The sequence below is a fragment of the Danio rerio genome, chromosome 16 (genome assembly GCF_052040795.2).
Source record: "Danio rerio strain M-AB ecotype USA chromosome 16, GRCz13ab, whole genome shotgun sequence".
NCBI classification, from domain to species: Eukaryota; Metazoa; Chordata; class Actinopteri; order Cypriniformes; family Danionidae; genus Danio; species Danio rerio.
Genome location: NC_141036.1, coordinates 24,485,001 through 24,497,497, shown reverse-complemented (window position 1 = coordinate 24,497,497; position 12,497 = coordinate 24,485,001). Strand labels below are relative to the sequence as shown.

Sequence of the window (12,497 nt, the reverse complement as noted above, 5' to 3'; positions counted from 1 at the left end):
ATCACTGATTTCATCATAAATGTTGTGTATGTGCTGTTCTTTTCAGTAATGTCCCAAGATATGATGGCATCACAGATGCTTAATAGTAACCAGTCAACCATCGGCTTTCCAAGACTACCTGCAGACTTTAGGGAAATGGCCAAGAAACTGGTAACTAAGTGCACACTAGTTACATCTCATTCTAAAAATACAACAATGTGCTGCTGTAGTTAGGATTAATGCACTGTTTAACCATCATTTTCTGAACCAACAATTACATTTAATTACACTATTGCCCAGTTTTACAATCAGGGCTTAGATTAAGTCAGGACTAGGCCTTGGTTGAGTTAGGCTATTTAAGCGAAATTTATAAAAAATGGCCTTGGAAAAATATATTACCGGTGTGCACCAGGATAAAAAAAAATGACACTGATATATTTTAAGACATCTCACTGCAAGTTATTTTAAGTTGAGACAGCTCAAACATGCAATTTAATCTTGACTAGCCTTAAACCTAGTTTGTGAAACCGTGGGTATGCAATTTAATTACTAAGTTGGTAAAAATATTATTATTATTATTTGTTTTTGTTTGCAAATCTGTTTGCCTTGCTAATTTTATAGTTAGCAATTTATGCCATGAAATGAGGAACATTTATGAAAAAATATTTTACATTTTTTTCACATTACATTTTATTCATTCATTAATTCATTTATTCATTTACTTTTCGGCGTAGTCCCTTTTTTAATCAGGGGTCACCACAGCATTAGTTTCAACAGTGCTCTTAGATTACTGTAAAAATCAATTACATACTCTACTCAAAAACAAGTGAGTAAACCTGTTGAAACTCAGAAATGTTACGTTGACTTTACTTACATAGTTAATTAATAATTTTAAGATAATGAATTTACTTACTTTTTAAGTAAAGTTAACTAATAACTGTTTCCAAGGCTTCCTTGTTTTAAATACAAATATAATTGAGTTGATGTTTATATTTGTATAAATAATACATTTAAATGTATTGCATTTGTTACAGTATTTATTCATATTTGTTAATGTTAATTGTTTAAGAAAATAAAGTTGTTCTTGATTTGTTAACTCACAGTATCACAACACTGTAAAAATGATATGATCAGTTAGTCCTGACAGCATATGTTTTTAGGTCATTGTAACTTATTATACTAAGTCAGTCATGCACCAACTTAATTTTGTAAGTTATGCAAGCTGTTTTAAGGCAGTTTGACATATAAGTTCAATGGACTCATAAGGTTAATTTGATTTAGCTTAAAAATTTACCACAACCAGGATTTTATCACTGTGAACAAGCACAATTTTGGATTTAATAATGCTTCGTTTTAATGCTGATTGGTTAATAAATGCTATACAAGTACTGTTCATACTAATAATATACATTAACTGTCATTAACTAATGGATCATTATTTTACAGTGTTACTAAAATAATAATGTACAGCTGAAGTCAGAATTATTAGCCCCCCCTGAATTATTAGCACCCCTGTTTATTTTTTTTCACAATTTCTGTTTAATGGAGAGAAGGTGTTTTTCAACACATTTTTAATCATAATAGTTTTAATAACTCATTTCTAATAACTGATTTATTTTATCTTTGCCATGATGACAGTAAATAATATTTAAATAGATATTTTTCAAGACACTTCTATACAGCTTGAAGTGAAATTTAAAGGCTTAACTAGGTTAATTAGGTTAACTAGGCAGGTTAGAGTAATTAGGCAAGTATAATGATTTTTTGTTCTGTTGACTATCGGGAAAAAAATATAGCTTGAATGGGCTAATAATATTGTCCTTATATTTTTAAAAAAAATTTTAAAACTGCTTTTATTCCAGCTGAAATTAAACAAATAAGATTTTTTTTCCAGAAGAAAAAAATATTATCAGACATACTGTGAACATTTCCTTGCTATGTTAAACATCATTTAGGAAATATCTAAAAAAAAAAAAAAAAAATCTAAGGGGGTCTAATAATTCTGACATTAACTGTAAATCAATTTTCTGGGACAAAAAAGTGAAGAAACATTAATGACATGCAAGATTAAACTCTCATTATTACATTGTAGGATAAACCAACAGAAATTACTAATTAATCAGAGATACAATTGAGTGAACTGAAGTCTTCAAATAATCTAGACAAATAAACACTGATTTAAAACTTCATCAATAATTAAATCCCAGATATTGACAGATTGAAGCAGCCATTGATTCAGATACCACTCTTTCAACATTCTTTTAGTTTCACATAGTGTTTTACATTCTTTTAGTTATTATTATACTCAACGATCTTTTAGTTTTCCAGTAGTATTTTCATACAATAAATCATTGCTAACTATTACTGGAAATTTAGTTCATAGCAATTCTAAGATGAATCAGCTCATAACTAGTCATTCATTTGATTTAAATGCGAATGAGCCTTGAAAGTTTAAAAATCCCTGTACGACCTGCTAATAATTCCTTTATTTTTTTCCAGATGATCACATGCTCCAACAAAGGTAAGATTTCTGACTGCATGCAATCATATTTTTCATTATCTTCTAGTTTGAACAAAGCTGGCCTTACAAAATGCTTACATAACCTTGGTATTAAAATCAATTACATGTGTTGCACCTGTACTTAGAATTATAAGGCACTAAACATGCAAATATAAATGGCCAAAGAAACCATACAGGATATATTTGCATTTGTGCACTGGGACACATGTCTACCAGAAATAATAGACTTCCATCATTAATCAAATTGGACATTTTAAAGAGTCAGATTGCAAGTATTTTCTAGTTTCTCTTTAGATTCACAACAAGCAATTGTTTTTTTTTTTCCACTCTTGTTTTCAGTCGCAGAGTTTTTATGTTTCTCGGTTATGCACTGTGTCTTTTGTTAAAGGACTGTATTGTTTCAGGTTACCAGATGCCTGCAATGAACCACACACAGAACAGGTAGACTCCCTCTCAGCTAATGTTACACAGCCATAACTATTTACCAGGTGTATATTTGAATAATGATCATAATTTATTGCATTGCATAGAAAGCAGCTTTTTCCCCTTTATCTTCACTCAGCTCTCATGCACAGATGATGGAGAGTCCTGTGCCTGTGTTTCTGGAGCTTCTCTCCTCAATACCTCCATTATCTCACCCTCGCCCCTATATGAAGCCCAATGACACGGCAGAGGAACAGGAAATAACTAGGGTAAAACTCTCACCATTATAAACACACAAGCGCTTTTACACTCTGGTCATTTAAACACCATAGAGGCCAGTTTTTTAAAGGTAGTCTGATATGATTTTGCACTTAAAATTGAATCAAATTTTAATGAAATTGAAAGAAAAAAAAAGAATATGGATTAGATCACAAAACCTTGCTTTTGAGTTGGGTTAAATCCTCAGTTTTTTTAAATGCGTTTGAATAAGATTTAAGATTGAGAAAACTTTCACTTAAAAAAAATAAAAATTATATATATATATATATATATATATATATATATATATATATATATATATATATATATATATATATATATATATATATATATTCATTTGATGCTACTAAATAATACATTTTATTATTTTTACAAAAATGCTTTAAAAATATATAATTTTAATCATGTGATACTGTACAGGAGTCCGGAGTTAAAATATATTTTAGATATACTTTGTTGATCATTCTAAGCACCAATAATAACTAATAATCACAGAGCACAAGAGTGGCCTATTAATATTATTTCTAAGGACAAATGTGAGATTGAGGAGATAAAAAATTGAACAGCTCTTTAAAACCGCAAAAAAAATTCACAGAATATATTATTTTACTGTCTGATCAAATACTGTAAATGCAGAGGTGATGAGCAGAAGAGACTTCTTTCAAAAATTTAAAAGGTCTTTTGAAAAGTGTTTGACATAATTTGACAAATGAGCATGTGGAAAATACACAGAAAGACTCGTATATTTCTCTTTACTTTCTTTATTTCTTGTTCTTCTATAATAAATTACAGAACTTTGCTGAGAAGATGCGGAACTGCACCAATATGGGCCATATGATTGAGTTCATGAGGAATGCTACAGTTAGTATTGGACCAAAAATTATATTATATTATATTATATTATATTATATTATATTATATTATATTATATTATATTATATTATATTATATTATATTATATTATATTATATTTATTATAATTATTTGCACTAAAAATGTAATTAACATTTTTTCATACTCAGGAGGGTCCTCGTTGTTTCATGCGGGCCTTCGTGGCTCCACTTTCCTGGACAATCATCATGCAGAACGGAACAGACCTCCTGAAAGAGGACCTAACAAAGCTTTTATGGGCGGCTAAACCTTTTTTGGAAACAATGCCTCCATCTAGCTTTGTGCTGCCACCATTTACACAAAACTCTCAACTAGCTGAAATGTGAATTTATTCTCTTTTTTTATTATTATTCTTTTTTATATTTACATAAGGGTCTGAACATGGAGAAATGTAACTGTTCTACAATTGGGGTAAAATATTTTGTTGTCTCTCCTCCCTCATTATGCTCAAGGATGAAGGTGTTTAGTGAGGTGTTTGCTGTTCTGTCTGAGCAACAGAAGAATGAAATCATAGGATGGGTCAAAGAGAGAAATGCACAAAATGAGTTTAACTGCCATCTGAAAGCTCCCACCACTAACAATAGTCAGCAGGAAAAACCTGTCAGTCGTAAGTTTGCAGCTTACATTTACAGTTTACAGTGTGTGTGTGTGTGTGGTTGAAGTCAGAATTATTAGCCCCCCTTTGATTTTTTCTTTTTTTAAGTATTTCCCAAATTATTTTTAACAGAGCAAGGAAATTTTGTCTGATAATAATTTTTCTTCTGGAGAAAGACTTGATTGTTTTAATTCAGCTAGGATAAAAGCAGTTTTAATTTTTTTTTTAAAAGCCATTTTAAGGTCAATATTATGAGCCCCTTTAAGCTATATATATTTTTCGATAGTCTTCAGAACAAACAATCGTTTTACAATAACTTGCCTAATTACAAAATCTAGTCAAATATTATTTACTGTCATCATAGCAAAGATAAAATAAATCATTCATTCATTTTCTTGTCGGCTTAGTCCCTTTATTAATCCAGGGTCGCCACAGTGGAATGAACCGCCAACTTATCCAGCAAGTTTTTACGCAGCGGATGCCCTTCCAGCCGCAACCCATCTCTGGGAAACACCCACACACACATTCACACACACTCATACACTACAGACAATTTAGCCTATCCAATTCACCTGTGCCGCATGTCTTTGGACTGTGGGGGAAACCGGAGCACCTGGAGGAAACCCACGCGAAGTTAGGGAGAACATGCAAACTCCACACAGAAACGCCCAACTGAGCCGAAGTTCGAACCAGCGACCTTCTTGCTGTGAGGCGACAGCACTACCTACTGCACCACTGCCTCGCCCTAAAATAAATCAGTTATTAGAAATGAGTTATTAAAACTAATGTTTAGAAATCTTCTTAAAAATCTTCTCTCCGTTAAACAAAAAATGGGTAAAAAAAAATGAACAGGGGGCTTATAATTCAAGGGGGCTAATAATTCTGACTTCAACTGTAATAATCCATTCAATTTTTTTGACTGTTCTAGAAAGTGACCCATCGGTCAAGATGCTGGATATGATGAGCAATTTAAGTGCTGAAGTGGCTAAACCTTCTGTGATGAACGGTAAACCATCGAAAAGCAGATGAAAGAACTTATAATCAAAAATAAAAGTATTTTTTGGGTTTCTACAGGATGGGGGTCACCGAACTTGTTCATGGAGGGTCAGTGTCCTGCAGAGTTCTAATAGCTCCAATCCTAATTAAACACACCTCAACAAGTTAATCAAGGTCTTACAAGGTATACTTGAAACTTACAGAAAAATGTGTTGACGCAAGTTGGAGCCAAACTGTATGGCCACCGGCCCTCCAGGACCAATATTGTGAACTCTGGCGTAGAAAATAAGCTGTTTAAATGACTTATCAATGAATGCCTTTTATTGCTTTTATACATCACTGTAAAATGAGATCAGGATGGCTTCTCTTCGGCATGATTTGCATTTATCACATAAGGTACATTTAAAATAGTTCACACAAAAATGTTCTTGTTTTGTTTTTATATAGTTTCAACACCAGTTCATACTGTTTGTCCTGCCAAAATGCTCTGGCTGAAAGCTAAAATGTTATCAATGATGGGACCTTTTCTGTCTAGCCTTCCCATCGAGGAAGTAAAAAATATTCCAAAAGAAGAGGTCAGTGTCTGTAACATAATGAACAATCTGAAATCATAGCTCTTATTTTGTGAAACATTTGTTGGTTGTGGTCTCAAATTATGTAATCTAAATAAGTATAATTTATTCTTATTAAATATGTATTATTGACTATAATTATATCTTTCTTTTCCAGCTATGTGATTTTTTCAGGACCCCAGATTTCCCTCCATCATTTCAGAATGTTACTGGAATGAAGCCTGTACTGGGTCGGACACTTTTTCAGCGCTTGAAACAAGAGTGTTCCAGCAGTGACAATTTCACTCAGAATGTCTACAGGTTTGGATCTAAATTGTATCATTTGTGTGTGTGTGTCAAGTTTTTGCTACTGAAAAAAATAGTGGGATAAAAAAGTACACTAATTCCCCTGGACGTTTTGGCACTACTCTGGTAAAATAAAATTGTACACAGAAGTAAAATTTTTTTTTTTTCTGAGACACATTGCAAAAAAAAAGGTCATGTTATGTATACATGTATATATGTGTGTGTGTGTGTGTGTGTGTGTGTGTGTGTGTGTGTGTGTGTGTGTGTGTGTGTGTGTGTGTGTGCGTGCGTGCGTGTATATTGCAAATTTCCCAAGTTGTTTAAACCTTTTTAACCTTTTTGTTTAACACATTTTAAATCATAATAATTTAAATAATTTTATTAAGAAAACTTTTATTTCTAAAATAATATAAACAATACTTTTTTGTCCAGTTTTAGTTTTTACATATTAGGAAAAACGCTCTGGTTACTAAAGTAACCCTCGTTCCCAGAGGAGGGGAACGGAAATGCTATAAGTGGATTAATCCATGTATGGGCATTTCGTTTCAGAAAGCCAATCGTCTGAAAGAGTATATAATGGGCAAATGAAATGCCAAATGAATTGGCAGTGTAAGCTTGCGCACCTGAAGCTTATTGCAATCAATTCCGCATATAAGCACAGGGAAAGCAAGACAGCTCTATCCTTTTAAGCTGAAGAGACTGACACTTACAGCTAAGGAACAATCATTATGGTGATGCTATATAGCATTTCCGTTCCCCGAGGGTTACTTTAGTAACCAGAGCGTTCCCCTTCGAATGGGGAACTTCAATGCTATAAGTGGATTTAATCCACATATGTGGAAATGTCTGGAAAACGCCATAATGACTGCACCATTCCTTCGCCTCCGATAAGAGGATAGCCAGGCATAACGTGAGCACTCCTGCATCATAGAGAGGCACGGTCTTCCAACGTGATCCCTGGCCCTGACTTATTCCACTACAAAAGAAGTTTTGCGGATTTAGATATATTTTTCGAGAGTCGCAAGCGTGTAGATAATTTCTAGGAATTAATATGAAAGTACGTTGGGAAAGCGTGCAGTCCCGATAGGGATGCTGCGAAGGCCACCTGCTACCCAATGGGAAGATATGATGGCAGAATGTATGGACTAGCCCTGAGAAGGGGGAGTACGCATATAAAAGATGGTTGGCGGAGAGGGAAGACACGGGTGTCTGTAAGGGGGGACTGCACCGTGGCTGAATAAGCATATAGGATCGCCTAGTGGGGATCACGCATAGCGGGCACCTATACCCAAAAACCGGGCTGACCAGCGGGCAGACCTACAACGTAATGGGCCAGGGAGTGACTCCTCCGCTGAGTCAGCGCTGGGAGCCTCAGAGGAATCTGCAGGGTTCACCTAAGCGGGGAACTTTACTGACAGAGTGAATAAGCGCACGTATCGCCGTGTTAGGCAGAATGGCGCAGCAAGCGTGTTTCAACACCTTAACCGAGTTGTTTCCTCAATTATCAAGGGTTACCTAATACCTTTGAGGAAACCGGCTCCACTCGCAGATTGTAAAACCTTGCAAATGTGTTGGGTGTCGCCCAGCCCGCAGCTCTACAGATGTCTGTTAGAGAGGCGCCGCGCGCACTCGCCCAAGAGGATGTATAGTGCGGAAAAATGTAATTTAATGCAGTGCTTCTTGTACATTCTGAGACCCACTTTATTTCATATATCAATCAGGCAGTGAAAATAGTTGATCTTTAAAGAAAACAGACCATAAATGCGCTGATTCTGTAATGACATACAGTTCACCCGAAGTTCATACAATTCTGCCCAGGTTACTGATAAATTAAAGTCCTTCTGCATATACCCTATTAAATACCAATTATGATGAACTAATTCACACAAATCACATCGTGAAAAAAGTTGCAACTCTTTAAAACAAAATTTAAAGTCTAAACATTTTATTTTATTTGAGGGAGAAACATGCATCCTTGTATTCCCCTCTCGCTTTACATCCAAGAGTTTCTTCAACACTTATTCACTCCCATTTTGTTTCCACAGACTAGGCTCTCTGGCTTGTTTCTTTGATAGCGCACCGTCTCTGAATCTGACTCTTAGCAGAAAACTGCTGTCTCAGATTGAAGCCTGCAACAACCAGGAGGTGGACAAGGTCAGAATTGATTCTCAGTTAAATGAATGCTGCTCCTACTGTAAATATTTTTCTTTATTTCTTACCTTCATTGTACTGAACTGTCCCTCAGGTTAAGAGACAGCTGGTGCAGAACATTCTGGAGAAAGATGACAGCTCCTCCTCTGAGCTTCTTCAGTCTCTGGGGTCATCAGTGTCTGCTCTTCCTGTCTCCAGACTCTCCCGCTTCAGCTCAGAGGACCTGAACAGCACCCTTAGCACCCTGAGTCAGGTCAAATGGAGTCCCGCTCAAGCTACAGCTCTGGCCAAGAAAATGCTGGAGACTGCCAAGGTTTGACAGTTTATGTCAATAGATGGTTTCATCCATGTATTGCTTCCACAATGATGTTATTTATTTCTTTTGAAGAATGTAAGTGGTGAGAAGCTTCTGTCTCTGGGTTCAGTGGTAAGAGGGGTTGCCAGTTCCCTTCTCAAAAATGTGAAGACAGAAGGTCTGCTGGAAAACAAAGCCCTGGAAAATATGGCTGAGAAAATGTCCTCCCTGCAGAGAACAGCACTGCTGAATGCGGTAAGATGATCAAATTATTTAGAGAAAGATGGAATGATGAGAAAACAACAAAAACCTTTTTCCAAATGTCTTTCACATTTTTTTGGGTTGTATTTTTTGTTGTATAGTATGTAGACAGGTTTTAATATGACGATTATTGTTGTTGTTGTTAATTATTATTATTATTATTATTGTTACAAAATAAATATTCTGCAATGTGGAAACTCTATCTGCCTCCATCTTGATTTTTTGCACTCACTCTGTGTTTTGGTTTGTGAAATGATCAGTTTCGTCGTGACGTGAATGCATCTGAACTGGTCAAAGGGTTGCCAGATTCCCTCCTTTCGTCTTTGTCTCTGTCCATTTTGGAGAAGGCTGACCTGGGCTCTGTAGATCAGCTTAAGGGACGAGGCTGGACTCGTGCTCAGGTACACACTATTGCAAATCTCTTAAATCTATTACCATGCCACCCATTACTATCTAATTTCTTTTTCTCTGTGTAGTCAGTCTTCCTTTTAAAGAAGATAATGGGTAATAAGATCAACCTTGGCGAATTAGGGTGAGACTTTTTATAAACACATACACATTGTTCATTTTAAATTTTGAATAAAGCAAAGTTTATTGTTTTATTCATATTGAACTGTTTTAGCTTTTCAACTTCAAAATGTTATTTTTAAATCAATATGCTACTTCCAGTCGCAAATGTTTGTGATGTTTACTAGCAATTTCTTTAAAAAATAGTTTTCAGTGTGGTTATGCACAAAAGATTTCTTATACCTTTAAGAATAATTAAAATAATAAGATAGGTACAGTTTTAAAGGAAAAAGTAACCAATACATAAAAATATCTAAATAAAAATGATAGGAGCAATAAGAATAAGAGTAATTTTCCAGTAGTAATTCTATCATCATAAAGGTATTTTGTTTAACAAATTATTAACTGCATATGTGATGTTGCATAGCTAAATAAAATTAATTACTTCAGTCAGAGTACTAAAAAGTTGTACACTGCCTGTCCAAAATAAATAAAATAAAATAAAAATAAATAAATAAATAAATAAACAAACAAATAAATAAATAAATAAATACATAAATACATAAATAAATAAATAAAAATAAAGTCGCTACCTGGATTTAACTAAGAAAATTGGCAAGAGTCTTCAGTTGGATAATTACTGCATGGATTGTTTTAGCTGGTAACATCTTCTTTAACCCTACCTGATGCAGAGAGTAGTTTCTCATCTACTCTCTACATCTATTTATCTTCAATATCAGGAGACACATGCTTAAATTTATTTCCAAAGAGTCAAATTATTGGCATGCATCAAGTAAATAAAACATCTAAGAGGTTTGCTGAAACTAACCAAATTGGTTTAAGAACTATCCAACACATTATTAAAAACCGGAAAGGCTTCAGTTTGCTATTGAGCGTAAAGATTGAACTCTGGAGCAAAGGAAGGATGTCATGTGGTCCACAGAGCCCAGATTTACTCTGTTCCAGAGTCATAAGTACATTAGGGTACATCATGCCTCCATCATGCTTATAGACTACCATACAGACCTGTGGGGCAGTGTTATGATCTGGAGATGCCGAAGTTGGTCAGGTCTGGGTTCAGTAACATTATATTCCCAAAGAATAAGGTCAACTGAGATGACTATCTGAATATACTGAATGACCAGGTTACTACATCAATATTTCTTCCCTGACAGCATGTGTGTGTATTCCAAGCTAGGAATTATGAAGCTCAAATTTTTACAGAGTGGTTCAGGGAGCACAAAATACAATTTTTACCCCATGGAATGGCCACCACAGGGTCCAGAAGTTAACCCTATTAAGAATCTTCTGGTCCATCTTTCCCATCAACAAAACAAGATCTTGGTTAAAAAAATTGCAGCTCTAAATAAATGCAATGTCTAATAAATTGGAACATTGCAGAACAATATTGAAATGATGCTATAGCAAATGTGTGTGGTAATCAAAGCTAAAGACACTTTGTGGCTTTTTTTCTGAATGGGCAGTGTATAATTGTGAAAGGAAAATATCTGTCTATTATTCACTATAGTCTATATTCTGTGGAATCTAATTTTCAGCTTCTAGCATAGATTTATAGAGACTGTGAATCGGGGCACACATCTGTGCAAAAGTTGTTTAGTACATTTCACCCCTAAGATACAATGTTCTGATAAATCTCAAAATGTTGTCGGCAGGAAACTGGGTCAGGCTGTGCAAGGTGTCACCTGTGAAATGCTTGAGAAATTCAACCGAACTGATGCATTGCAGATGTCACAGGAGCTTAACAAATCCTACATATGGCTCTCCAGGACTCAGGTAAACATCACATTCATTCAGTAGCACACACATTCTTTCATCAACTCTGACTTAGTTTTTACCATCAAATCTACAAAAGTAAACCATTGTTTTCTGATTTTGTTTTATTTATCAGATTCGCTGTGCAGCTCAAAAGCTCTTTGCGAGTCTTGAGGTGCAGAGAGCAGGATATTTTAATGACATTAAAAACGCTGAGCTTCAGGCCATCCCAGCTGTGCTGCTCATCAATCTACCGTAAGAACACACATATACTATTAACATTCATTTACATTTTCAGTGCATTCAAATGACATGTAAATTAAGTGTAAATCATATGCTAAACAGGCAGGATACTGATTTAATTTTTTTTGTGTGCGTATTCACACTCTGATTCCACATTCAGAGTGGAGAAGATTCAAAACCTGTCAGATGCTGTGTGTCCTGCTTTCATGGAGAAGATGAAGGACGTCAATCTGTCCTCTCTACCCAACAGTTCTCCAGCTCGCAGCGCACTGACTAAAAGAGCCATCGGCTGCTTGGTAAAATTTGCAAGCACACGTTTTCCCTCTCTTGTCCAAAAACCCACACAATATGTTATTGTGTAATGAACTGGTTTCATTTCTCTGATGTTGGCTAATGCAGTTCTGAAGACAATATAGAGGATATTTAAAAGAATATTTCATCAAAAAAAAAAAAGCATTGAATTATCCTTTACTAACACTGATGCTGTTTTATTACTCTATCTTTCTTTTTCATACCACAAACATTAAGTGTACTTGTTGAAATGTAGCCATTATTGTACACTGTCAAAAAAATACGTTATTTTACATTTTTTTATTAGGCAGCTCGGGTGTTGAAGAAAAAGTAAAATAACAACTGTTAAACTACAGACATTTACCTTAAAATAACAGACAGTAAATTACAGAAATTTCAACATTTAAATTTTCTGTAAATGTATGTAATTTACTG

General features: G+C 34.7%; 1 protein-coding gene and 1 long non-coding RNA gene across 6 annotated transcripts in view; one reads left to right on the top strand and one right to left on the bottom strand.

The window, feature by feature from the left end:
- The window catches only part of LOC101883647 (uncharacterized), a 713,507-nt gene that overhangs the window by 604,230 nt on the left and 96,780 nt on the right, over positions 1 to 12,497 (bottom strand). The gene's annotated exons all lie outside the window — the stretch shown is intronic.
- otoa (otoancorin) overlaps positions 1 to 12,497 on the top strand; it is a 29,932-nt gene that overhangs the window by 3,335 nt on the left and 14,100 nt on the right. For all 4 annotated transcript variants that reach the window (XR_015511305.1, XR_015511304.1, XM_087286910.1 and 1 more), the window contains 18 exons: positions 47 to 150; positions 2,479 to 2,500; positions 2,905 to 2,941; positions 3,063 to 3,192; positions 3,995 to 4,063; positions 4,225 to 4,415; positions 4,546 to 4,700; positions 5,617 to 5,694; positions 6,132 to 6,259; positions 6,414 to 6,556; positions 8,587 to 8,695; positions 8,787 to 9,005; positions 9,081 to 9,242; positions 9,509 to 9,649; positions 9,725 to 9,780; positions 11,429 to 11,549; positions 11,665 to 11,783; positions 11,932 to 12,067. Coding sequence is in view for 2 of the 4 variants with exons in the window: in XM_087286910.1 (XP_087143036.1) it covers positions 47 to 150; positions 2,479 to 2,500; positions 2,905 to 2,941; positions 3,063 to 3,192; positions 3,995 to 4,063; positions 4,225 to 4,415; positions 4,546 to 4,700; positions 5,617 to 5,694; positions 6,132 to 6,259; positions 6,414 to 6,556; positions 8,587 to 8,695; positions 8,787 to 9,005; positions 9,081 to 9,242; positions 9,509 to 9,649; positions 9,725 to 9,780; positions 11,429 to 11,549; positions 11,665 to 11,783; positions 11,932 to 12,067 (2,120 nt within the window). In the remaining 2 variants the exon portion in view is untranslated. The remainder of the gene's footprint in view (positions 1 to 46; positions 151 to 2,478; positions 2,501 to 2,904; positions 2,942 to 3,062; positions 3,193 to 3,994; positions 4,064 to 4,224; positions 4,416 to 4,545; positions 4,701 to 5,616; positions 5,695 to 6,131; positions 6,260 to 6,413; positions 6,557 to 8,586; positions 8,696 to 8,786; positions 9,006 to 9,080; positions 9,243 to 9,508; positions 9,650 to 9,724; positions 9,781 to 11,428; positions 11,550 to 11,664; positions 11,784 to 11,931; positions 12,068 to 12,497) is intronic.